This window comes from Callionymus lyra, chromosome 6 (genome assembly GCF_982586985.1).
Source record: "Callionymus lyra chromosome 6, fCalLyr1.hap1.1, whole genome shotgun sequence".
In the NCBI taxonomy this organism is placed as follows: domain Eukaryota; kingdom Metazoa; phylum Chordata; class Actinopteri; order Syngnathiformes; family Callionymidae; genus Callionymus; species Callionymus lyra.
This window is the reverse complement of record NC_141823.1, coordinates 19,368,985-19,395,519: the sequence shown is the minus strand read 5'-3', so window position 1 is coordinate 19,395,519 and position 26,535 is coordinate 19,368,985. Positions and strand designations below refer to the sequence as shown.

General features: G+C 40.5%; 4 protein-coding genes and 1 long non-coding RNA gene across 8 annotated transcripts; 1 reads left to right on the top strand and 4 right to left on the bottom strand.

The window, feature by feature from the left end:
* Positions 1-791: 791 nt before the first annotated feature.
* Positions 792-6,942, bottom strand: LOC148077421 (KAT8 regulatory NSL complex subunit 1-like). The gene is made up of 2 exons (XM_087793342.1): positions 6,886-6,942; positions 792-2,727 (listed from the first exon to the last, which is right to left on the bottom strand). Exon 2 carries the CDS (start codon positions 2,416-2,418, stop codon positions 913-915), a length of 1,506 nt encoding a protein of 501 aa, XP_087649468.1. The 5' UTR covers positions 2,419-2,727; positions 6,886-6,942; the 3' UTR covers positions 792-912.
* On the bottom strand, positions 4,334-5,114 carry LOC148077422 (uncharacterized). The gene is made up of 2 exons (XR_015711452.1): positions 4,908-5,114; positions 4,334-4,831 (listed from the first exon to the last, which is right to left on the bottom strand). It is a non-coding gene; the product is annotated as an uncharacterized LOC148077422 (long non-coding RNA).
* Positions 6,943-7,486: 544 nt separating the features above from the next.
* Positions 7,487-8,500, bottom strand: LOC148077420 (uncharacterized; the record flags this gene model as incomplete). Its single annotated transcript, XM_087793341.1, has 2 exons — positions 7,487-8,382; positions 8,461-8,500. Coding segments are annotated over 2 exons (828 nt in total), but the record flags the coding sequence as incomplete, so codon positions are not given.
* Positions 8,501-10,270: 1,770 nt separating this feature from the next.
* LOC148077419 (serine/threonine-protein kinase tousled-like 2) lies at positions 10,271-19,842 on the top strand. 3 transcript variants are annotated; one of them, XM_087794081.1, is made up of 20 exons: positions 10,271-10,737; positions 12,544-12,632; positions 13,156-13,227; positions 13,742-13,814; positions 14,298-14,335; positions 14,558-14,665; positions 15,352-15,444; positions 15,653-15,763; positions 15,836-15,972; positions 16,044-16,193; positions 16,784-16,850; positions 16,919-17,016; positions 17,109-17,190; positions 17,278-17,369; positions 17,437-17,526; positions 17,662-17,831; positions 17,897-18,035; positions 18,129-18,240; positions 18,306-18,413; positions 19,079-19,842. In XM_087794081.1, the coding sequence occupies exons 1-20, from the start codon at positions 10,698-10,700 to the stop codon at positions 19,250-19,252; spliced, it is 2,043 nt and encodes a 680-aa protein (XP_087650207.1). In that variant the 5' UTR covers positions 10,271-10,697; the 3' UTR covers positions 19,253-19,842. The 3 variants fall into 3 exon arrangements, with proteins under 3 accessions (XP_087650207.1, XP_087650210.1, XP_087650208.1); XM_087794084.1 differs by having other exon boundaries at positions 10,271-10,748; XM_087794082.1 differs by having other exon boundaries at positions 10,271-10,762.
* A 112-nt stretch (positions 19,843-19,954) lies between these two features.
* Positions 19,955-24,118, bottom strand: becn1 (beclin 1, autophagy related). 2 transcript variants are annotated; one of them, XM_087794079.1, is made up of 12 exons: positions 24,042-24,118; positions 23,602-23,733; positions 23,478-23,539; positions 22,615-22,673; positions 22,370-22,463; positions 21,577-21,713; positions 21,316-21,510; positions 21,095-21,241; positions 20,832-20,981; positions 20,707-20,767; positions 20,501-20,643; positions 19,955-20,375 (listed from the first exon to the last, which is right to left on the bottom strand). In XM_087794079.1, the coding sequence occupies exons 2-12, from the start codon at positions 23,726-23,728 to the stop codon at positions 20,207-20,209; spliced, it is 1,344 nt and encodes a 447-aa protein (XP_087650205.1). In that variant the 5' UTR covers positions 23,729-23,733; positions 24,042-24,118; the 3' UTR covers positions 19,955-20,206. The 2 variants fall into 2 exon arrangements, with proteins under 2 accessions (XP_087650205.1, XP_087650206.1); XM_087794080.1 differs by having other exon boundaries at positions 22,370-22,460.
* Between the last annotated feature and the right edge of the window lie 2,417 nt (positions 24,119-26,535).

Sequence of the window (26,535 nt, the reverse complement as noted above, 5' to 3'; positions counted from 1 at the left end):
CTATGATGACCCTGGTGGTCTCTTGCTGTTGCAACAGTCAAAGGCAGGTTGGAGGTCGTATTAGAGACCGAGATACTTTTATATATTACTAAGTTATATATGCTGTATATTTCAGGCAATAAATGTTCTGCATTGTGGCACTTAACTTTGATGGACAATTGAATTGAATAAATAAAAATAAAATGAACAAATACTTTTGTCTTTCCGGGAATACTTTTTACTCTGCTGCTGTTACACAACATCAATATTTATTCTAGATACACTGTATGTATCTCAGAATCACTGTATCAGGATACCATAGTTATCATGTAAACAATTGTAGTCATGGTGACTACACTTGAGTTGTATTTTTTTCTTTCCTCACATTATACCGCGAAGTGTCGTCCTTTTTGGTCGCATCAGTGTGTGATTGTGTGTGTTAATGGGATGAGTATAAGAAAGACCCATTTACCATTTACCCTTTAGTGTCATGGTAATGGACACCATAGAAAGTCAGGAAGTTGGAGTTTAATAATCAATTATTTTATTCTGGTCTCTAACCAGATATTGTTAATCTGAAAGGGAGTGTAAAGTAAAACTTTATTTTTCTTCTTTTGAGCTGTTCAGGTTAGGCATTCTGTGGTAGTTTAATGTTGAGGCAACCATTTTCCCTTAAACTATGACGCATGCGCTAGAGTTAACGTGTTAGCATAAGTGTGTGGAAAACAGTAAAAGAAGGAATAATTTATTCAAAAGAGAAACTTGAGACAAGACATTTCCCTTCAGTGCCTTTTATTAATAACACTCATAAAAACCCAAGTATAGATTAACAGTCATTTTGTGAGAGCTCTTGGCTTCTACCTTGCATCATTATTGTGCCTTTACATACAGAAATGTAACAGATTCCCGCCTGATACCATGATTGCTCTCTATCTAGGGCTCGGGGATTGGGTCCTGCGATAGAGGGAAACTTCTTCGTTCCCATGACCCTATTGTTCTCCCCTGATTTTTTAAGTTCATCAAGGATGAGCAACTGGATTCCCCACTGGACGCTAGCATTTGAGTGGGAAGGTTAGATGAAACACATTCATCTACAAGCTGAGAAGACCTGCTTCTTTTACTGGACACAGCAGTGGAAGCCCAGCGGATGCGTTCTTGGCACTTATAGGGCTGATGGAGGCGACTATAGACAGCATCACTGAGATCTTCCAACTCTCTTTCAGACTCTTGCTCCGTCATTTCCTGAGAGGAAATGTCCAAGAGTCTCCAAGTAGGAAGTAGGACCTCTTTGTACTGTAGCTTCTCCAATTGGAAAGTTGCCATTGACTCAGGGAAGATGATGCCATTGATATCAGATGAGCTTTGCTGCTTTACTGGTTTCTGTGGAGACTTGCAGGGGTCTTGTAGAGTCTTCAGAAGATTATCTGTAGATTGATAGGAGGACAATGACTTCCTTGCTATACGCTTGTATTTTTGGCCATGCAGTGTCTTTGGCCGTAAGTCAGACTGTTGACCGTAAGTGCTGGGTTGCTCTGTTATCCAGCGTGACTTAGCTTCCATATTGGTGGTTGTTACAGTAGACCTGCTCCATTTGTGTCCAAAGTTGAGTTTCTTTATTGGTTTGCATCTCTGCAACTTCTGCTGAAATCTCTTAATGACTGACACCTGATCATCTTTGAGGGAAGGGATGTTGTGCTTGCCAAGATCCAGTCTTGACAGGGGCTTTTGGGTACTTCTCTGTAATTGTGCTTTGTGATTTGGGGAAGACATGACACCACTGGAGTTCATCCTACAGGAATACTGGGCAGACATGCTACAGTTAGCCTTGCTGTTAAAGTTAGGAGAAAAGTTGGGGTTGATAAGATGAGGTTGTTGGCATCTGACCAATGGACGTGTGCGTGCAGCCACACACGTGCTTCTGGAGGTAGAGTGTTTGTGATTTTGGTTTGCACTGCCTGACATCTTGATAAGTTGCATCTTAGGACATGTTGCTATTATGGTGCAGCGGGGCAGGTCAACAGGGATCTTCAGCTGCTTGGTAGTTTCATTCCGCCAATGGTTGGTCTTGGTCTTCTGGTGTGATGTTGCAGTTGCAGTTCTTCTTTTACAAACTCCTCCTAGCACCATTAAGTCTTTGCTGGTTTGAATCTGTTTCCGAACTTTAGCCCGATACTTCATTTCGTATTGTAATTCAGATATGCAGGTCTCCAGCCTGTTTCGGGATCGGATGAGTTCTGCTATCTCTAGCGAATGGCAGTACTCTGCTCGCTCACAATCATTGTAATGTTCCTTCTCAACCGGCAATCTTTTTATTTCCTCTTCCACACCAGAGTCCACTTCAGAGCAGCTTTCTGTCGCCTCTGAATCAAATTCATCACTCTGTGATGAGTAATGGTTGCCTGAACTTCCTGGTTTGTGCATCTTATGTTCTAAAAGCATTCAGCTGCTTTTCAGAAGGTTTAAGAAAGGGAATAGTGAAAATAGGCAGGCTTTAAGATTGTGGGTGGATAGGGTCATGGAAAAGCCTAATGGTATGTTACTTCATTTGGTGTCCTGATTCAACTCTCCACCACTATTGTGCAAAGGGATTGAGGCAGTTAATGGTCAATGTCGATGGTCTTCACAGTTGAAGAAGTCACTGGAGTCGGGAGGTCTTTGAGAGCTGAGTTTCCGCTGCTCGTTGAGTTTGGCGCCAGGCATCAAACGTGGTGTGCCATCACCGGCATGCAGTAGAAAGATGGTTGTTTTCTGCAGTGAAAGATTGTCGATTAGTAAAGAATGGTTAATTTGAAACAGGGAGGTAATTATGCAAGTTGCTGAGAACTGGATGTTGTGATAAAAATCGGAAATTAATAAAAAGACAATCTGATTTAATAAGACATAGCTATGTGGGACTCTAAGACATCAACATCAGGCGAATGCACACCCACAGTCAGACAGACACACATACTAATTTCTATATAGACTTTTAGGAATGTAATTTTTCTTATTACACAGATCTTCATAGAGAATATCAAAATTCCAAATCACAAAAAAAAACTCCTGAAGGTGTTAAAACCATGAAAGCCCCACATACTGTCAAAGTTTCACTTTTTGGCCATTATTTGTTTTTCCAACACAATAGATGTTAATGAGTGGCTTAACGGAGGTCTGCTTTTTTACCCTCAGGCACACAAACTTGGATATGTTCACACCAATAGAAGTCATCAAAGACCTTCTTGGATACTGTTGAAACTCTGGATCCAGAACACTACCGAAATGTTTTTTTTCTTTCTGCCATGAGGAATTCCTCAGAGCAACCAAAATGGCATTGTAGGGTTCATGGATACACTTTTTCAAGGAGGCCCCTTGTACGAATTTAGGTAGTGCATTCTTTTAGTGTTTTTCCAGTCCAACAATCTTCTGTTTGCCCTGAGCTAAAACATAAAGGTATTGTTAGATTAAAATTGTTATACTTATACGCCATACTTAAATTAAGAGCGGGGGAACTTTTGTCCCCACCCACACACATATTTATGAATCTATCTTCTGTGTTGCTGTGTGCTGACTGGAAAAACAGTTTCCCGAAGAAGACCTCAAGAGGGATTAATAAAGTTTTATCTATCAAAATAGCGCAAGCTTTCCACTTTGTTCCTTTCCTCCTCAACTTGAAGTATAAGACCCGGGATGGGAGTAACCGGTGTCTGTGTGCAAATGCCGTCTTTGACTTTAATAGTATTATTTATTGACAGATCTTTAATAATTATACTGACTTTGGCGCCCACAATTGTATTCGATTTTGAGTCATGTATCATTGCAGTCGTCCTGATGAATAAAAATATGTAATAGCTCATGGAAGATTCAAGAAAGGCGCCTCTTAATGATGATGATGATGCAGCTAAGACTCGATTTATTTTGAGTGTCACACCACAGGAGCAATGTTGTCAGGGAGACTTCAGTAAGGTCTAGGCAAGTCAGTAGACATGTTCCTGGTGGGTGAAGCCTGAAAGAACGACATAGATCTGCTCTCTTGTAGGTCAAACTTCTTAAAGAGGGATCTGGTGGTTTAGCACTAGCCAAGGGCAAAGACGGTCCATTAATTCCTAGACTGGCTCTTTGAACATAACAGTCACCTCTCTTTTGTGCAAAATAGTGAAGTACTAACTTTAAATTGACTCAATAGACAGTTCTAGTAGCAATCTTTGCCTAAAGGTTGAGGCTAATGTATTAAATCAAAATTAAAAAGTACAAGTCCTTCTGCAGTCACTTTATGGAGTACTCAAGTGATCCTGCTCGTTGTTCTGCTGAGAAATTGGAACGCTCACATGATACAACCAGTATTTTCTACATTAATAAGTTTGAGAATCAAACACAATTTTTTTTCTGCTAGTCACTTGTATTTATTTAATCATTGTCCCGCTCATTTCACTTGGCTGATATAAATAAAACATGTTTAATGAGGTTTTGGTTGCTGATGCTGTTTTTTCTGTCACAAATCCTTATTCGAGCTGCTGCTGGCCCTCATTTAAAGGTCCTATACTAAAGTCCTCAAGGTCCGGCATGTCTTCCTCGATAGGTTGGCTGATACGGACCTCAACAATGGCTACATTTCCAACATTATCCTGTTCCATGTCCTCAATGTTGATGGGACTAGGATTGATGATGATATCTTCGAGGTGACTAAGGACATTGTTTTCATTCCCGTCAATGTTATTGTCGTTTTCAATGATATTTTCAACAGCGAGCTGAATTTGATCATGCACGTTGTTTATTCTTGCTTGTATATTATTCAAGCGTTCTGTCCAGGCAATCCAGAACAAGTTGGCCTCATCAGCTGGTGGATAATTCACTGGTAGGTAGGGCCGGGTTGGACCTGCAGGACAACGCAGAGCGATGGTCCATTGGATAAGAGAATTTGACCACGACTTTAATCAGGACTAAATACTCACGGTCCCGTCCGTTGTGGAAGCCATCTCCTTTATCACCCATGAATTTCTGATTTCTTGTCAGCAAAGATGTTTTTGGTTTGCACTAATGAGACGGTACTCATTGGCATATTAGCGCTCCATCTGGGTCAGCACTAGCAGCTACTGAACACCAGTGGGTTTCGGGGCAGGAGAAGCCCTGTAACTTGACACTGTCTCAAACTGAAAATAGTCTTTTTATATAGTTTATGATCTTTGATGATATTTTTAAACTGTGACATCACCACTAGATCATAGGTGACTGAGGTTATAGACAACAAAATTACCAGAGAGACATGATAACTGTATATGTTCTCGATGAGAATCTGTGGTATATAACCACCCTCCAGCTCCTTCAGTAGATGCAGGCTAAGCCTACTTTTCTTCTAGATTATTTTCAGACAATTGTCAGCAGTCAAAATTGCTGGACAGTGGTCAGTAATCCTGTTGACCATTGCTCTGAATCAGGCTCAGTAGAGAACATCTCAGCACCCTGTGGAACTTTATTCTTAAATCATACTTTAGGGTAGAAATCGGATTATAAACAGTGAGCTGCCATGTTTTCTATGCAAAAACAAGACACTTACATGCAACTGGGCAGGCAGATCTCCAAATTTCTTGCAAAATGTTTGGTTTTATTTTATGTCTCATGGACAAACAACCACTTAAAGCAACGTTTCCAACGTCCCTTTTGATTCTTCTTATCAAAAGGAAACTTGATTTGTGTATACCACACAGAGACCAGGGTCAAAAAGCGCTTAAACCATCAAAAAATACCCAATAAAATAAATACTTAAAAGGTCAAGACAACACAGAGAGTCTATTACTGACTTACATACATACCACAGCTGTGTAACACAGATGAAACACATGTATAAAAACTTTAAAGGGTTAGTTCACCCAATATTCAACTTTCACGCATTTTATACTCACACTCATGTTGACTCAGGGTTGGGAATATTTTGAGAGTAATCTGTTCCTTTTTAGAGTTATAGGCAAAAATGTCTGTCCATTTTAAAGTAGCAACTGAGGCTTGTCTTTATCTTCCTCCATTATAAAATGCTTAAAAACATCCAAATAACTCTGTAGTGCTACTTTAATGTTCATCTTGAAGCCTTGACATGAGGGATTGTTCCTCAAATGTGTAGCTTGATTTTAACAGAAGATGCGAGGCCAGCAGCATAAATCTTGCACACACGCACTGACACATGCAATGTGTTTCCATGAGGAAAGATGTCAGGCAGGAGAGACTGATAACTTTCGCTACAAACAAACCAAAAATATAGACTTATTTAAGTTTTTCAGAACAATTATTCATGTTGAGGTTTCAATACAAGATGGACATTACAGACGAGTAGTATTTGGGTTTTTGGTTTTTAAGTGTGTCTTTTTGGACGAAGATGAAGACAACTGAGCTCCAGTCACTACATTAAAATGAACATACATTTTTGTCTGTGACTCTACCTTTAGTCGACGTGAGTAGAAAAGGAGTGAAGTTTGAACTGGTTGAACTAAAGCTCTTTTTTCATTATTTCATGAGGGAGATTAAAAAAACTCAACAACCTCAGAATTACCACCATGTAGAGCAAGAAGTCTTATATACCCACATGGGAAATGTTGAAATAATTAGTATCGACTTTAAATGTGTCACTCTATGTCCAGTCAAACAGGTTGTGCACACAAGTCTGGAAAAGCGCTATACAAATAAAAATTACTTACTTACTTACTTCACACATAAACACACACGTTTTTTTTTTTTTTTTACAAATTATTGAATGTCTGTTATTTTAACAGCTGTGTTAACATTACTTTAACCTCTGCCATAATCAGAATAATAATATAATATATACTGGTGCACGTTCATGGGCAACATTTCATTCAGAATGTTAAGTTAAAGCGGGTTTAAGTCCAACATTTGTAATATTTGAAACCACATAATTATTTTAAAAAAAAAGCTTCTCACCTGCTATTGGTTTTATCCCCAGAGATGGTGTACGCAGTGCAGATCAGTGAGAGGTAGAAGACTAACGGACTTGTTTGAATCATAAAACATCTGATTACATATTTTCCCGCCTTTATTCTGTCTTTCAAGTCGTGACATCGCAACATAGGTAGAGTCCATGTGATCAAAGTCCCTGTGACACCATCAAAGGTCAATATAGCTGAGTCTGACTTTTTTAACCAATCGAATACATAAAAGGACAGCAAAGGATGTTTGTAGCATGAGTGTTAAAACTTTTTAATTCAGTTGTCACGGTTCAGTTGTCATGGTTAGGTTAGGTTAGGTAGAACTTTATTTGTTTAGGTTTTTGGTTCAATGTCAACATTTGGGGAGACAGGGACCCCATTTAATAAATACAAATCTAAAAAAAAAGAGGTAATTCATCTGTTTTTTAAAGAGTCTTTTTTCCTCTTTATAATATTCCATAAACATAAAATGTATGAAATTATTATTATTTGCCCACCTTACTGTTAATATTCTTTGCTTACATTTCAATGTTGTTGTTTTGTTTTTTTAGAATTGCACCAACACCTACTGAAGAATTACGCTTCTCTTTACCACCTTGGAGTTTTTCCATCAGTCATTTTTTATTATCCTTTAAACATAATATAATGAACATAAATGTAAAACATGTAAAGACCCCAATGTGACTATAGTTTCGTGGAGCTTTTTACTCCCCGTCCTCACCATTGTTCCTGCACCCTTGAAGGTGTGTGTTGTGATCTTCACCGTCACTCTCATCACTGGCGTTGTTTTCATAATTGAATGTGGTGACGGAGCAGTCCAGATCTTCGTTCTCACTGCTGCTGTTGTACGTGTTGAACATGTAAGAGAATATTTTATTCCCTCTTTCCCACTGTTCCCTCCCCATTGAGCCACCGAGCAAAGGATCTTCTTCTCCACTCAGACTCAAATCCTCGTCCTCCAGTAAAACCCTTTCGCCTGAGACGTCCTCCGCGTTTACGTCGCCGACATTGCTTATGACGGCGTTGGGGTTGTTGTCAGCCTGGTGGTTGTGTTGTTGGCTGTCGCTGACGACATTCAGATCGCTCATACCACTCGCGACATCGTCAACTTCAGGGTTGTCTTGAGCAGAGCTTCCGGCGTTTTCCTCATTGGAAACGTTTTCTTGGATGCCGACAGCGTCGTTGTCGACGCTCACATACTCCTCGTTTTCATCGTCGTTGTTGTTGCCTTCCTGTTCGTCATGACCGTTGTTTGGATTCGGTGGGTCGTCGACACCATTTTCATCATCATCATGTTCGATGATGATAAAGTACACAACATTGTTGTCGTTCTCTACGGCTGCGTTCTCGGCTTCGTTCTGTAACAAGATGAAATTCGGCTGCTCGTTCAGCTCGTTGAAAAGGCTGGTTATATATTCCCTCCATGCGATAATCAATAGATCGTGTTCGTCGGCTGGTGGGTAGGTCACTGGTGGGTAACGACGGTTAGGGCCTGCGAGAAATTCCAAAGGTGAGTTCTTTCATTTTAGACAACACAAAAGCTGTCAAAAAGACACAAGGGAATACTTACGGTCCCCGCCATTGTGACGCCCATCTCCCCTTTCAGCTATTTTTGCAAATTAGATATCATGGACAGGTAAAAAAATATGTGTTTGCTTTCAAGAAGCAACTCACAGTGGTGGACAAGATCCAGGCCAGCCTGGTATTATCTTATTTTTTACCAAATCCTCTGATTGGAAAAGAAAATAAACCTGTTCAAGCCTCACCACTGAATGGTCCACTGTTGCTTTCTTAAATTAAGCACCTATTTTATATGCTTCCTCTGCTGTGATAAAAGCAGCTGCTATGACATCATGACACACTTTTCTATATAAGGTCGTGCTCAATGTGGATGTAAAGGTACTAGAAGCTCAGGGTCCAATAAGATTGAAGATCAGAACTATAGCTCGTTATTAAATATTGTAAAATTGTTTCAAACTTTGTCAATGCATCTTTTTATGTTAAAGATTCAACTACATTGAATGCTTCCTGTTATAGTACTAAAGAATTCCAAGACAAACCCACTCAATATTAAAACATGATTGGAGTGCACAAGGGTTTCTCGCCTACTCGCTTTATTTATATTATTTTATTCCACACCATCCCACTGAGGAAGGACTGCAAGATGGCAGCCAAGCAGCATCTCAGCAGGAAAAAAAATTTTCCAACATGCATGATGATGGCGAGGCGACCCCCAAACAAGAACAAAGAAAAAGAAAAAGAAAGAACAAGATGACACAATCTAAGTCTAAAGATAAAGACAAAGAACATAATTCAAGGGAAAACAACAAAGACAAAGGATACAAAGACTAACATAGAATAGAACAGCATGATACTTTCGCTCCACTCCTGCCCCCGAAATCAGAATTGTACAACTTAATAGCCCGAGGAATGAGTCCCTGAGTCTATTTGTTTTGCACCTGGGAAGGAGCATCCATGCACTCATTCTGCTTCTCTGCTCACTGATGACAGTGTTCAGAGGATGACTGTCTTCATCCATGATGGACAGTAGTTTGTCCAGTGATCTCCTCTCTGCAACTGTCACCAGTGAGTCCAGCTTCATGCCAACCACAGAGCCAGCCCTCCTGATCAACCTGTCCAACCTGTTGACACTCCTCTTGGACACATTTCCACCCCAACACACCACAGCATAGAAGAGGACACTGATCACCACAGACTGGTAGAACATGCAGAGGAGTTTCCTGCAGATGTTAAATACGGAGCCTCCTCAGAAATGTCTTATACACATGGTCTGTGTTGCAGGACCAGTCCAGTTTACTGTCCATCCACACACCGAGGTACTTATAGTTGTCAACTATCTCCACCTCGTCGCCTCTGATGGACACTGGACGTGGTTTTGTCCTGGACCTCCCGAAGTCCAAGACCAGCTCCTTGTTCTTTGAGCTGTTCAGCTGCAAGTGGCTCCTCTCACTCTAGTACACAAAGTCACGTATCAGACTCCTATACTTGATGGCAAAAAAATAGAAAAAACAAAAACACTAAATATAATCTGAACACTTAAGAAATGTTAACAGCTACAAAAACAAATACAATGCATCTTAATAGTTTTTTAAAGATGAACAATATTCTTATGTATTGCTATGTATAATTGTACTTTATATAAGTTAAGAAAAAATATTTGATTAAAAAAAGTGTTTAACTAGTAATAAAACATCAAAATGAATACATGGGTTTTTTCCTTTAGATGTCATAAGGGGCCACAACAAAATAGAATAACACTGGACCATTTTTTTTTTCAATTTTATTATTCTTGTCAGGGTTGGCACTTTTTTGACTTGTCAACATTGACTGTGTCAATGTTGACAGTTTCTCCCCGTGACCCCGTGACTCGCCGGGCGTCTGACCTGTGCACTAACGGTTAATGGGAGGACTGGGACTCTCCTGGACCCGCTGCTGTGATCTTTGCCTGCGCCTGGAGAATGGACTCCAACAAGGTGACTGAACTTGTGCCGATGTAACGCCATCGATCGCCCACGACAAAAGAAAAACAACAAAGCCGGAGATGTGACAGCACTTGCTGGCAGGAATTTCCGAGGGTCGTCAGCTGCAGTTTCGGGTCGCGCCTCAGCACCGGGACTTCGTCGAGGAAAGCCCGAGGATCAAGGCCTCCTGTCCGGATGACACCAGTGCCAAGCACCGGCCACACCGCACTTCCTAGCTAGCGTTTTTTGCTAAGCTAACCTATGTCTTCCCTGGCCTGAAGTTTATTGACGCCCATGGCTCTCTTTGTTTCGGACTGTTTCGAGGATGCACGGTTGTTCCGAGTGGACCGACAGGAAGTCTGTTGGTGAGTGACTCGTAAGTTTCTCCAGGTGAGCATCAGCTGTTGTTAGCATGGCTGCTGTTTTCATGCTAACTTGGCGACTCAGTGCATCTTTAGCCTCGTAACATGTCTTCACACTTCCTGGTCATGACATTTACGGATAAACCGGCCCTTCAATGATGCATTTACACCATAATATCAATGTATTCTAGTGATTTAATCCCACAGATGCGTATAAAAACTATTCATGTTTTTGTAAAACAATGTTGTTGTCAGCATTTATTGATGAATCTTCCTTAGATCTATGGATGAACTCCTACTTAGATCTATGAATGAATCTTCTTCAGATCTATGGATGAATCTTCCTTAGATCTATGGATGATTCTTCCTTAGATCTATGGATGATTCTTCCTTAGATCTATAGATGATTCTTCCTTAGATCTATGGATGAATGTTCCTTAGATTTGTGGATTAATCTTTATTAGATCTATGAATGACTCTTCCTTATATCTATGGATGGATCTTCTTCAGCTCTATGGATGAATCTTCCTTAGCTCTATGGATGAATCTTCCTTAGATCTGTGGATGAATCTTCCTTAGATCTGTGGATGAATCTTCCTTAGAACTATGGATGATTCTTCCTTAGCTCTATGCATGATTCTTCCTTAGATCTATGGATGAATCTTCTTCAGATCTATGGATGACTCTTCCTTAGATCTATGGATGACTCTTCCTTAGATTTATGGATGACTTCCTTAGATCTATGGATGACTCTTCCTTAAATCTGTGGATGACTGTTGTTCAGATCTATGGATGAATCTTCCTTAGATCTATGGATGACTCTTTCTTAAATCTATGGATGACTGTTGTTCAGATCTATGGATGACTCTTCCTTAGATCTATGGATGACTCTTCCTTAAATCTATGGATGACTCTTCCTTAAATCTACGGATGAATCTTCTTCAGCTCTATGGATGAATCTTCCTTAGATCTATGGATGAATCTTCCTTAGATCTATGGGTGAATCTTCCTTAGATCTATGGATGACTCTTCCTTCCTTTTAGGGGTCTTATAAAATATTAATATGGTCATACATTACGATTTTTCACAATCCTGTGTTGATAAAAAAAATCAGTTGCGCTCCGATGTCCATGTTTGTCCACTCAAATTCGTATGGGTCTGTACCAATAAAAGGCTTTTTTTTAATGTCTTGGCCCATGCTGCTGACCAAGTCGTTCCCTGTAGTCCTTTGCATCTCAAGTTTGTTTTGAGAAGCTTTCATGTGGTCTTGGACGTCTCTCTATTGCATGTTTATGTTCATTCGGCCAGTGTGTTTGAACCGAGTATCTCCAAAATGGCTGCGCATCCGGGTTACTGGAAAATTCATGACATAGGTGAAAACACCTCAGGTCCAGTTTTCTGTCAGTGCAGGCAGAGCTAGGTATCTTTATTCAACAGATGGAATAAAAATCTTCACATCAAAATACAGAAAATAAACAAAAAGTTATGAATAAAATATCAACTTAAAAAATCTTTTTTTTTTTAAAGAATAAAACACATTTTATTGTTTGATTGGAAACTTCTGATGAAATTCATGTTAAGCCTGTACTCCGTCTCTGTAGATCATGGGAACGAGCATGGAGTGGGTGACTTTATGATAATATCAAATATGTCAATATGTTTCAACAGTACAATGCTCAAATGGTCTTTAAACTACCGGTGTATTCTCTTATACAGCAAAAAGACTTGAATCCAAACTTCATGTTACCTGAAATGATGAATCAAGGTGATATGATTGTCCAATTAATCCTTTGTTTGCTCTCTTTCAAGACATGATGGATAACAGCCAGGCTCTGAGCCTAGATCCACGCAGGCAGGAGTTGCTGGAGGCACGATTCACTGGACTTGGTGTGGCAAAGGTTTGTACCTGTTCATAACTACCACTACACAAGTCAGATTGTGTTGCACAAACACTCAGATCTATCCTTAGGAATTTTTTGTTTTTTGTTTTCTCAGTATATCGTATGTTACAGGTTAAGAATGAGTATCTCAGGATGTTGTTAACAAATGAAGTAAGTAGAAACGCAAGACCGGCTCTCTCTTGCTGAGCAGGGATCAGTTTAATTTGTACTGACTGAACGATGAACACTCTGTTAAGACACAACATGTGACTAATCTCAAACCGTAGCTTGTCTTTTTATTTCTAGAAGCAAAGCTCTCAGGGACGGCACATTCTAACTGCAGGATGATTGTCTCTCACACAAATTAGATTAATGTTCATGTTTATATTGTGACCTATAATGACGTCAGTGTTTTAGATAAGATAAGGAAAATGAATTATCCAAGAGTAAAATTGATGCTTTTAAAAGCTCTAACCAAAGTGCATTTCCAACTGCAACATTAATGGGTATTTATTTTTGTTTTTTGCCTTTTCTTCCTCAGAACTCTGGCAACAGCGAATCATCGAACCAGTCTCTGTGCAGTGCAGGATCACTCAGTGACAAAGAGCCTGAGGTCAGTAGTTTCTTAGAATAAAAAATGTATACGTCCTTATATTGTCCATATGTGTGTTTAGTATTGTTAACATAATTGAACATTTTTCTAAACCAGGGTTAACGTCTTAAGAGCCATAGGAGCCTTAGGAGCATTCTAAATGGTTTGACTCATAAACTGAGGCTAACACAGCTAATGTGTTTTATATTAGAAATGCTCATTATACAATAATTATTATTTTGACCAATTAAAACACCAGATCAAAGTTCCAGTTAAGTGTATGAATGTTTGAACCTTCAAGAAATAATGCTGATTGGAAGTTTTTTCCTTTACTCTCTGGAAACGTTTCAGGTTCAAAACAAAAATCAAAATAAAATGGATCATGTTTCAAACAATCAACCTACCTGGTTATCATTAAGAAATGACGACATATTCCCTTCATCATTCTTATACAGTGCAAGTCGGCTGTTGGTGTCTTGGAGTCTTGAAATATGAAAACATGAGATATATTTGTGTTTTGACTCCTCTCCCACAGACACCAGAAAAAAAGACTAGTGAGCCGAGAAGCAGGAAGAGAAAAGTGGATGCGTATGACAGTAACAGCATGGGTGAGTACTTTTGCTTATAAACAGTTTGGTTGTCCATATCGATGGATTAACCATTTCTGATAGAGAAATGTTTTTCAGCTTGCATAATAAGGAATAGAAAAGTACCCCGATAACATTGTATGTCCTGTTTAGCTTGCTTAAATTTGGGTCTTGTTTTGGTATGTACTATGTGTCGGCCGAGATAATGTCTAATTATATGTTTCCAATACATTTTTTTAATACTATTTGGAAGAGAAAACAGTTGAACAGTTTGTTCAATGTGTCTTAGCTCTTCACTTTTCTTCACTTCAAGACCAGCCTTTGCATTGCTCAGGATTTTGTCGCTGTCAAAGGATTAATCTGTCATTAATGTCCAGCAGATCAATCTATTAAAAGTTCAACTATGGTGCAAAATGATAAGGAACAACTTTTTCTTCAAGTACAGCAGGTGCCTAAGAGTGTAACATAACATAATTCTTGACATTTCTCTGTTGTGCTTTGCAGGAAAAGGAAGAGGGCAGAAAATAAGTGATTATTTTGAGGTGAGCTTAAATGTGTCTGATATGTGCTGCAAAATGTTCAATCCAATAAACATGTCTGATGATTCTTCCTAAGATGAGTGTTTGTTTGTTGAGTTAGACTGTCGCTCTCTAAGTGAGACTGTTGTCCGTCAGGCAGTGCTTCAATACACACATTGTGCTTCATCAATTTTTGATGCATGTTCTTCGTACCTACTGCTCCTAACATCTGTTTTTGTGATGCAGTTTCAGCACAGCAGCCCCTCGTCCATTGGCTCCATCCATACTGACTCCTCCTCTTGCAGCTCTATCAAAATGGCCCCCGCACACCCCTGCTCCCACAAAGCCACCCAGGTAAGAATGTTCCCCTCTGTTTATTAGCATTTTCATTCATGGTGCTTTAAAATGGGAACATTTAGCTTAACTTCATTTGGTCTTTTCTAAACTTTAGTGTAACGTACTTTTTCATTTAGACCAAATGTGCAGTTTTGATTTCAAATGCAAACCCTAATCCATTTTTAGGGGGCGTCATAGCTCAGATGGTAGAGTGGTTGCCTGCAGTCCAAAAGGTTGCAGGTTCAATCCCAGCTCCAGAAAAGTTGTGTCGTTGTGTCCCTGAGCAAGACACTTTACCCTGATTGCTCCTGAGGGCAGATTCGGCGCCATGTGGTGCAGCCTACTCCCATCAGTATGTGTAAATGGCTGTCAAAGCGCTTTGTGACCCTGGTCTAGAAAGGCGCTATATAAATAGAGATTATTATTTTTATATTGTAGCAAAAAAGAATAAAAATCAAATATAATTTGTAATTTTTTTTACTTTTTTTAATTTTTTTGGAGTGTAAGATGGAATTGTTACTACTACTACTTTATGCATTTTCCCTTAACACATTGGAAAATGCATAATATGTATATTTCCTTTCTATGCGTTTAAAGTGGATTAACACTATTTTATTATTTTGGTTTATTTAAGCTTTCTCACAACATCGCCTCTACCAGATTATCTCGTTTAACTTGTTGTTGCATTCCTTCTTCTGCTTCAGTCTGAACTGACACTGCTGAAACTGATGGCTCTGGAAAAAAACAAGAACTCTGACCTTGAGAAGAAAGAGGGACGCATTGACGACTTACTGAGGGTATGAAAATACACAAGATGTATATCTTTTTTTAATAGTTCTCTGTATCTGGTGATGAAAAAATAAAGCCGAACAAACTGGTAAAATGTTTAATATGGTTTCTTTGTCATTTTCATCTCAACAAAAAAAAGTGTGTTTAGTGTGGTGTATTTCTCCTGATGGAAGATATTCAGATCTGGTGGAAAATTAAGATCCAAATCTTTTCCAGGCCAACTGTGATTTGAGGCGACAGGTAGATGAGCAGCAGAAGATGCTGGAGCGTTTTAAAGATCAACTAAACAAGTGTGTGACCATGAGCAAGAAGCTGCTGGTAGAAAAGGTGAAAGTCTGACATAAGTCTTTCTGGTTTTCTTAAAGCTGTTTAACTTGTTGATTCTGATGCTTCACGTAGTCAAAGCAGGAGAAAAGGGCTTGTCGGGACAAGAGCATGCAGGACCGCCTGCGTCTGGGCCACTTCACTACTGTACGCCATGGAGCATCCTTCACCGAGCAGTGGACGGATGGCTTTGCCTTCCAAAACCTCATCAAGTCAGTACCTGAAACACATCTTCTGCTCTCAAGAAGACATAAACCAGCATTCATTTACTCGTTCGCTCCAGGCAACAGGAGCGGGTCAACTCGCAGCGGGAGGATATTGAGCGACAGAGGAAGCTGCTGGGAAAGAAGAAACCACCCATCATGGCACAGACCCCCCCACACAGCATCGAGCAGAAGAGAAAGAGCCGCAACAATGGCCAGGAGAATGAAGTGTAAGAACCCTAGCTCATCATCCATATATATATATATATATATATATATATATATACTGTATATAATGTGCATTGGAATATAAATGGTACAGAAAGAAAGTTGAAAATGGAAACACATTTATAAATCCCACTAGAAATAACATATCAAATTAAATAAAACCACAATTAAAAGTGCTTTAATAGAGCCAACGTACAACCCATACGATGAAATGATACGTAAGACTCCACCGTCCTGCCGCCCCCAGCTATTAAAAGATTAAGAGCAGCTGCTTAATGCTAAGGTTCAATCAACTCAGAGTCAAAGTTGTCTTGTGCATGATGATTTTAAAAGGCCTTATCATTGGAAAGCATTATCTTCATTATCTGCAAAGCATGGCTGCAGGTGAAGCCAATGGTCGCTCCTCTTGCTTCCCCAAAGAAGTATGGTGTCATTTAGACTGGACAAGGGTGTTAAAATTCCCTTGACTGGCATCTAAAAATTGGTTGTTGACAGAATAATTCAGGTGTCACGATATAAAACCCATCCAAGGAAGAGTGTTTAGAGATGATGTTTGTCAATATGTTGATCAGTTCATTCTCCATTTGCACAGATTGTCACTAGCAGAATATCACGAGCAGGAGGAGATTTTCAAACTACGTATCGTTTATCTCAAAAAGGTGATGTAAATATATATATATTCTCTGTATTCTTCATGTGAGTTCTGTTAACAGTTGGTCTTCAATAGGAAGAGGCGGAGATCCAGACAGAGTTGGAGCACCTGGAGCGAGTCAGAAACCTGCACATACGAGAGCTGAAGAGGATCCACAACGAAGACAAGTCCCAGTAAGTCATCGTCTGTTGGCATGTGCTGCAACTGAGTGAATATATATACAGTGATGAGAGTCCAGTGAATGAAACGTACGTTGTCTCTGCAGTTTTAAGGATAATCCCACGTTGAACGACAGATATCTGCTGCTACATTTACTCGGAAGAGGAGGCTTCAGTGAAGTTTATAAGGTACCGGATGTTAAATTTAAAAAACCTTGTGTGAAAAATTGAAAATCTCCTTCTTTAAACTCCATGTGTTTTTGTTCATATCGTCAGGCGTTTGACTTGACTGAGCAAAGATACGTCGCCGTTAAAATCCATCAGCTCAACAAGAACTGGCGAGAGGAGAAGAAGCAAAACTACCACAAGTGAGACAACAAGCTTGTTTTCACTCAGTCCCGTTTTATTCATCTACATGTTTGTATCTACTTCCAGACACGCCTGCAGAGAATACAGAATCCACAAAGAACTTGACCACCCTCGAATAGTCAAGCTGTACGACTACTTCTCTCTGGACACAGACTCGTAAGCACCCCAAACCTCTCTTCATGTTCTGTGCTGCTCGTATGAGTGTCGGATGCAAACCCACATCAGGGGAAACTGCTTCTGTAAGAGTGACTGATGTAACACAAAGAGAACTGAACGCTGATGCTCCATCAGGTTCTGCACAGTGCTGGAGTACTGCGAGGGAAACGACCTGGACTTCTACTTGAAGCAGAACAAACTCATGAGCGAGAAGGAGGGCCGGTCCATTGTCATGCAAATAGTCAACGCTCTCAAGTACCTGAACCAGATCCGACCGGCCATCATCCACTACGACCTCAAGCCTGGTACTGAGACAGAAACATGTTTATGATGCTGCCGGTCAGGGCTGACCCGAGTCTGCTGTTTGCAGGAAACATCCTGCTGGTGAACGGGTCGGCTTGTGGCGAGATCAAGGTCACAGACTTCGGCCTGTCCAAGATCATGGATGATGAAAGCTACAGCTCTGCAGAGGGGATGGAGCTGACCTCACAGGGAGCCGGGACCTACTGGTAATGCCAGGAATTAGACTACAGTTGTGACACAAGCTTAAAATGGACACCACGTGAAGAGTCCAGAAATGAATGATCTTGTGTAACCCTCAGGTACCTCCCACCCGAGTGTTTTGTGGTGGGCTCCGAGCCTCCAAAGATCTCTAACAAGGTGGACGTGTGGTCAGTCGGGGTGATATTTTACCAGAGCTTATATGGACGCAAGGTAGGCCACCGCCTGACCCGCTGTTTTAGTCTCCCTTCGTCCTGACACTTTCTGTGCTTCTTCAGCCATTTGGTCACAACCAGTCTCAGCAGGACATCCTCCAGGAGAACACCATCCTTAAAGCTACTGAGGTTCAGTTTCCCCCCAAACCTGCGGTCACCTCAGAAGCCAAGGTTGGTTGTTAAACCATGTGCAAGGTTTTGTATATTGTAGGGGTGTTTGTTGTCGAGAATATGGCGATACGATGCGTATCATGATACAGGAGCAACAATATGATGTATAATGATACTGTAGTAACACGGATATATTTGTAGTTGTGTCCAAGTTCTTGACTCTGGTGTTGCAGAATTTACAGATCACATGACATTTGAATTCATAACTACTTTTATATGTTAAAATACTTCCAAAGATATGCTTTAAAAGCTGCTGGAGTCTACTGTATCCTCTTGACCTCAGTCATCTTGGGGGATTTCATTGTTCTTTTAACTGTGGAGGACCCGATGACTGCTCCCACCTAGCGGCTGGAAGTTTAACTGCAACCCAAAAGAATAAACACTGTGAATATTTGCATGTTAATTGTAAATTTTAAAATCTAATCATTTTATTTTTACACACACTATATGTGATTAAAAGAAAAAAAATCAATAAAGTGCTGTTAAATACTGGGAAAATATTGTCTCACGCCCCTGATATATTGTGTATTTTTGTCAACCTGCTGATGATGTGACAGCTCAGTGGCCATTTTGCAACTATTAATGAAAGTCAATTCAAATCACATGTGAGAGAAAACATGTATTGTTCAGGTCCAAACTCGACACCTTTGTCTCCCTTTCTCCAGGCTTTCATCCGCCGCTGCCTGGCGTATCACAAAGAGGACCGTATAGACGTGCTGCAGCTGGCCAGCGACCCCTTCCTAATGCCACACATCAGGAAGACCCTGGCCAACAGCAACAACGCCGCCGTCACGCCTCCATTCCCCTCCACCTCCTTCAACAACAGTGCCTCCAACTGATGGGCGCAGAGACCCGCTCGGGTCGGCAAGAAAAGTTTCCCCCTGAAGTTGTGTCCGTAAGGCTGAAGGGCATGAGTTTAGATGGGGGTGAAAAAAACAAAAACTGGTGGCTTTGTTGATGCTGTGTGTGTGTGTTCTCCACCACCATCCAGCAGGATCTAGAAACTGCAACGTGGGCTCGGTAAAACCCAAAGATTTGCATGCACTAACAGACTTCTGGAGCGAGTCGTCCTCGAGAGCACCTGAATATTTGCACAATCGGCAGGTGAGTGTGGATATCACCTGCCTTCAGAAGCTTGATGTCCTCGAAAGACATCCCATAATCCTCCACTTGCATCGTTGGCGGTCAAGTGCTTTCAGAAGTGCTCCCAGTCTTGACAACCAAAGTTGAAAGCTGACTGAAGTATGGCCTCGGCAACAGAGGAGGGACGGACAAAAGTGCTGCTGAATGGACCGTTGGGCGATGTTTCTCCTGAGAACGCCCTCCTCCCTCTGACCCTTCCCCCCCCCCCGGTCTTTTTGTTAACCTGAATAATGAGCTTCTATAATTAAAAAGTATTATTGTCGACACAGCTTATTCTGAAAACCATAAAATAAAAGTTGTTCAATTTTGAAAATCTTTGTTCAATTGGTCAGTGGATGAGAGGAGAAACAAAACATCATTCCTTTCTTCATCATAAAACACCAGTCAATGCAAAGATGTCACCAATAATGTTTTATTTGGCTAAGAAACACTATTTGGGTTTATTTACATCAAGAAATGGGTCAGAACTGGGCTTATGGTTTATAGAGCTACACAATCCATAAATCACTTGTGCAACACAGAGAAAAAAAAACATTGAAATGTTTGTCTAAAGATGTATGCGAAATCAACCGAAAGATGAGTATTTACAAGTCCCCGGTGACTGATGTCATCTCCTCCAGATGTCAAACACCTGGACTAGTCCAGTAGGTCTATCTGTTGTAGAACTGCGAGGTGACCCAGGCCAGCCCCCACTTCAGATTGGTCAGCATGAACTTGAGTGCTTTGGTCCACTGCTCCTCCGAATTGAACTGAGTTTTGATGGAGTAAGAGCCGCCGCTGCCGCCGGTGTCCTCGATCTTGCCCTTCTCCACGTCCATCCTGAGGAGAAAGAACTCTTACTGAGTCTTCACAAAAGCAGATTCCCCCACCCAGAGTAGATTGGACAAAAAACTGCCTCAAAAATCACTCATTCACAGCACCTCAGACTGGACTTGGACCCTCACCTGTATGGTAGACAGAATCCAGTGTCTCCTTTCTCCACTTCCTCTTTAAACTGCTGCACACAGTCCAGGAAAGCCACCATTGCGTGGTCAAACTTGTTGTCCCAGAAGAACCTCAGGCCTCCAGAACAGTAAAGTGGAAGTTCCTGTTCACACACGTGAGTGTAAGCTGTTGACAGGACTTTTTAAAAATGTATTTAAGTAATTACCTTTGACTTGTCTATCAATGACTCCAGGTATGAGTGGTTTCCATATGGGACAAGACGATACCTGAGAAAACACACATTAGTCTCTCGACTTTCTCTCCTCCGTGTGTGTGATTGTGTGTGCGTACCTCTGGAAGCGCAGCCCCATCTTATTGGACAGAGCGTGCAGTAGTAGCACCGTCTGCCCCCACGCTGCGTTGATCTCGTTCCACTCGACGGGGACGCTGGGGAGACGACCCAGACGGAAGTTGTTGATGGTTCCGAACTGTCCACTGTGCCTGCAAACACACACACACAGTTAGTCAGTCATTGATGGAGAGCTGGGGCCGTCGTGGTTTGGATTTTAGAAGCTGGACCTGCTATAAGACAATTAAGACCCAAATATAAGTACCAGATGTGGAAGGTTGCGTTGAAGACGTTGGTCTTCTTCAGTCGGTCCAGTTGAATCTGGCAGTATCGCATCTGATTGTCAACACTCTTCAGCTCGTCGTCCAACTCCAGCTGCTGCCGCTTGAACTCGCTGTACTCCTTTTGGTACCTGAGGAAGCAGATCGCAGCGTGAACGTGTCTCCTCCCCATCCTCCTCCACCTCCACAGCACCAAGATACTCACTGCAGCTCCTCCGTGTCCAGCTGCTGGGACTGGCTCTTGCTCTGGCCCAGGTCCTGGGCTACTGCTGCCCTCTGCTCCTCCACAGCCTCCAGCTCCTGCACCAGAGCCTTCTCCTCCTCCTTTAGATGCTGCAGCTCAGTCAATAGGCTGTCCTCCTGTTCCACCTTCAGGGTGGAAAGCAGCTCCAGACACTGCCTGGAGAACACGCACAGAGAATCGTGTTACCATCACATCTTTCAGACGTGCAGCCTCACAGCTCACTTGTAGTTCTGACACTCGTTCTCAGTGATGTTGAGCTGCGTGTCCAGGTGGTCTAGAAGTGTCTCGGTGCACTCCTCGCACAGAGGGTGGTCCACGTCTGTCTGGCCTGACATGATGTCAAACAGGTCACTGGTTACCTGAGAAGAGTCAAAACAGAAGTGCTTAATCCATCAGGTTTCTTAACAGCCTTTACGTAAGTAAGTAAGTAATTTTTATTTATATAGCGCTTTTCCAGACCAGGGTCACAAAGCGCTTAAACAATCAAAGCAATAGTCAATAAAGTATATTGACTCCTTTAAGAAACATCTTTTTATTTGTTCAGGCTTTTCCTTGATTTTCTGGAACTCCTGTTGTGTTATCAGTTTTATCTTGACCTTTTACAAGGTTACAGACAATAGTGGGAACCATTTTAGTTCCAAATTTTTTTTCAGAAACCAATAACCTCCTCCTCATAGTACCCTTTTATATTCAGTCAGGACTTAAGATGGAGCCATTGATGGCACTGCTGCAACCCTGTCTAGATCATGGAAAAACAAGGTCCTGCAGTTGTATAAGGCCAATTATATTTACAATATTAATTATTTTGACATTTGACATTTCATATTTGGCTTGAGGGCCGCTCACAACAGTCAGACTATATAATGTGGCCCCTGAGGAAATGCTTTTGTCCAGCCCAGGTTTGGACTTTACCATTTCCTTTAAGGTTTTTCTTTATTATAATAAGAGCGTAGCAACTAGACGCTTAACACTGACAATTTAAATCTTGAGTTGCCAAACAAACTGACACCGTTACCTTGAGTCTTCGGCTGAGGTTCTCCATGGTGCCACCATCAGACGCCTCTCCAATGAGAGTGAAGCTATTTGTGCTCTCTGTGGACATCATGCTGCTAAAAAAGATAAACATTAAAAAATAAACTGTTAACTTAAGCTCTACACGACTAACAGGGGTGATGGGTTTTCATGTTTAATGTAAAGGAAAACCAAAGCAGCTACAGGAAACACTGGTAATGTCAACTACAAAGAACAACCATCTCTCACCGTGCTGGTGGGATGTATCGTCTTGAAACTCCATCTTGCCTGGTTTCTACAAAGTTTTCCTGAAGAGAAAGTAATGACTTAGTTACAGCAAACCAAAACAGATGCTGCATTAATACAGAGTTACAGAATTATTCAGGAAACATTTCGTAACGTCCTCATCTTTAGGAAACGCTGTACCTACTATACATTCTCCTGATAAACTTGTCACACCTGGGGAATAGATTCTGAATCAAAGAGATCCACATGCTTATATATCTCCTCAATAGTTTTCAGAAAAGACAGACCAAGTATGGGTTACTTGCAAAGGGGTATCAGTGTTTATGTAGTTTCTTCAAAATATAGGACAAGGATGAAGTCATGTTTGTAAAGGGAGATGCAAATGAGAACAAATACTATTTGCTATTAACGCAAACTGCAGCACTACATGATCATACACGTGTAAATTTATACTTAAATGTGTGAATCTATGACACCAAAACTCTGTTGTCTTGAACCCATCACCCACACCCATAATCCTCTGCAGTTTACTTCTGGATCACCGTAATAACACAGTTGTCCAAAGACAAAAGTAGTATACTGTACTTAAGGTACATTTTATGAAGTATACTTGAATATATTTATACATCGGTGCATTATTTTGAAAGTCAAAAGTAAAATTAAGTACTCAGAGTTTGGTATAAAATAAACATACTCCTAGTACACTTGACTATACTTATTTTTGAAAAGGGGCTGTCAAATGCTAACTTAATCTTAAACTAATCTTCAAGTATACGACTTAAATATTAGTGTAAAATAAATATACTAATATTTCACTTGAATTTAACTTTAATTTACTTTTTTTCTAAGGTTATTTATTCACTTACCTCTGTCGATGTCTCTTCATTGCTGTCTGTCTGTTTAATTGGAGTTATGGTCACTACAGGAGCTAAAGGGGAATTTAAATAGATGGGTCAGATGTCCAGATATAGTTGATCTAGAAGTACGAACCTGTGAGCTCCTGGATAGTTAAGCGATCGAGAACATTGAAGGAAGTGTCGAGTTTGAGCGGCTGGCAGCAGCGCTGGCACACGAAGCTGACCTGCATCGTTGAGCTCGACGACTTGGAGCCTTCCATAAATACTGCAACATAGCAAACACAAGTTGTTTATGTCTATATACATATCACACATACAACTGAGGGTGGAACGTCACAAATACAAGCCTGGTTTAAGTTGACAAACAAAAGGTAGACATTATGTTTGTAATATATTGAGCCGCAATGCTAATCTACATATGTTTGTTATCAAACTATCGTGACTTGCTAAATAACATTCTTTATTTGCGATGAAGACAACCGTCTGTTGTATTCAATAATACACTGACTTACGTTGATATAATACATGTATGTATGTATATACAGCGTTTGAATAATCATCGCAAGAGTTTACCTTGAAAATCGACTTCCTTGTTGTTGTTGTGTACGTCCTCTTCTTCTTTTATTTTGACAAGGCAGTATAGCAGCCACTTTCTTGGTTACTGCCACCTACTGGAAGAAAGAATATCTCAAATGGTGCTCGCTGCAGAACCAATGGGCGGAGTTTCAACAGGTCCAAACCCTGCGGAAACAGCCATCCTCATCATATTGTTTTCTTGACTAAGGCAGATTGAATTACTGAACATTCCGTTTATTTGATTAGATTACATATTCGTACAGATATGTGGGATTGGTTAATTGCTTAATGACCTGTAGGTGTAAATAGTTGTCTTTGTGTTAGTATATTCTCTGCTCTGTGATAGAAATAAATGTATAGATTCTTAAAGAAAATGTATTTGCCAAACTTGGCTTCCAGTCACCAGACAGCAGCTTAAAAAAACGTGTTTTTATTAAGTGATGTCACATGTAAGGTCTGTACATGCAAGAAACACAGATGTCTCTTTTGTCCTGGATTTTTTTCACATTAAAAAAAGAAAATGTTCAGTTAATCTTTTAACATGAAAATTAAGGGAGCAGTGATTTCATCCTCATCCATGTCATTAGGAAGAACTGAAGGATCAGGTCTTGCGTTGTTATGTTTATTTTCGTCCTGATCTTGACTCGACTCAACAGGATCACCAGTGGCAGCATGACTCGCTGTGGTCCTGGACATTTGTCTGTCAGTCTGAAAAAGCATAATGCAAGCACAGCTGCCTGGGTTTGGCACATGGGCAGTGCCATGACCTCTTTTTTACACCAAAGGCCACTGTCACCCTCCCTACTCTGCATGACACCTTAGGCTCAAATGTACTTTTTTGAAGGCCCTCCAATCGTGACCTCTACAGAAAGAGCAACCCCTGCAGCAGTAGATGCTCTTTGGATGTTCAAGCAGCACTGCTTCATCGCCTCCCCGAACATGTTTGCATTCACCACTTCTGACAGCTCCTCCAAAATAATGTTTGCTGGCAAAAAGATCAATGATTGTTTATGGATGCATTCGTATGATACGATGCAACACCTCACTGCTAATACCAAAATGTTTTCGCACTCATCCAATTCACAAATCTGTTACCATTTGCCCTGTGCTTTCTAGTGGACCTACGAGTTTTTTCATTTTACTTTAATGCCAGATCGGCTGCAAGTCACTATCACTTGCTGGCGAACACAAAATGGTTCTGATGGAGCTGCTTCTGGCAGAAAAGGCGCTGATGACGGAGAAGGTTCTACTGTTTAATGAGGTGCTGCGTTGAAGAGGTGGAACAGGTTTTGGTAACTTCTTTCTACACTGACCTAAATGTCTAATTAAATTGCATTTTTACTATTGTTGAGAAACAATAACAGCAGTGAAAATATACCATTTCTATGCAGCCCAGGTTGCATTGTGATGCTTCATGAAATGTAGTTCAACGCCCCATACCAGCCCTAACTGGGTGGTTATCTACTCCTTTTGTATTTTGTTTTTTTTCTCCATTTGTCTCTAATAAAACACACAAAATACATTTCTACAAATACGTATATGACAATAACATAGCTGGAATTGATGGAGGGTTTGTAAAGGAATGATCATATAAACAGAAAGGTCCATAAAGATTAAGTATGCTTTCGAAACTGACTTAAGAAACTTGAAAATAATTAATGCACACCCTTATTTTCACAAAAATGTTCACATGATTTGAAACGTGGTAAGATTCGGCAAATACCATTTTACAAAAGTTTCAGTGATACTTGCGGCATCTCGCCTTGCTCGGCTTAAGAAATGGAAGCTGATCCTGTCTTCTTGTTACAAATGCTGAAAGTTGTTAGTTGTTAGTTTGATAATATTGGTTTGGAGTGGGGAGGTAACAACCATATTAGTACATAAGCATATCATTTACTTCCCTTAAATCACAATAAACATTTCAAAAATAACTTAATGGCTATGTCCGCGTAACAATATTAACGGGGAAATGTTTCATGCACTTAATTAAATTTATGATCCGTCGGGTTTCATACAGCGATGATGAAGTTGAAATTCCTGTATTGAAAACAGGTACCATATCCGTCCGCCCTACCATTTCGGTACTGGCACTTCCTTCTTCATGACGTCACCTCCTGCACACTATTTTCTCAAAGCTATTTTATGCGAGAACGAAACGTCAACCGAACTATTTGGGGGGCACTTTTTACCACAAGAAAACAAAACTATATTTACAGAACAAAAATGTAATTTCCAGGTTCCTCTCCGTTCTGTTATCTGCACGTCACAATTGAAGTTTCTTACTTCAATCCATTATTTTTTATTTAATATAAATGATTTAATAAAATAATCATACACGTCGTAATTCTAAAATCAAAGTTACTGTTCATATTTAAGTAAGTATTAAAACAGTTGTTTTTACTCCACAAACATAATCGTTTATTGGTCACTAGGTGGTGCTGTGGTCTCCTAATAGCATGACGTTCGTTCGACGAAGAAGACAATAGTTGCG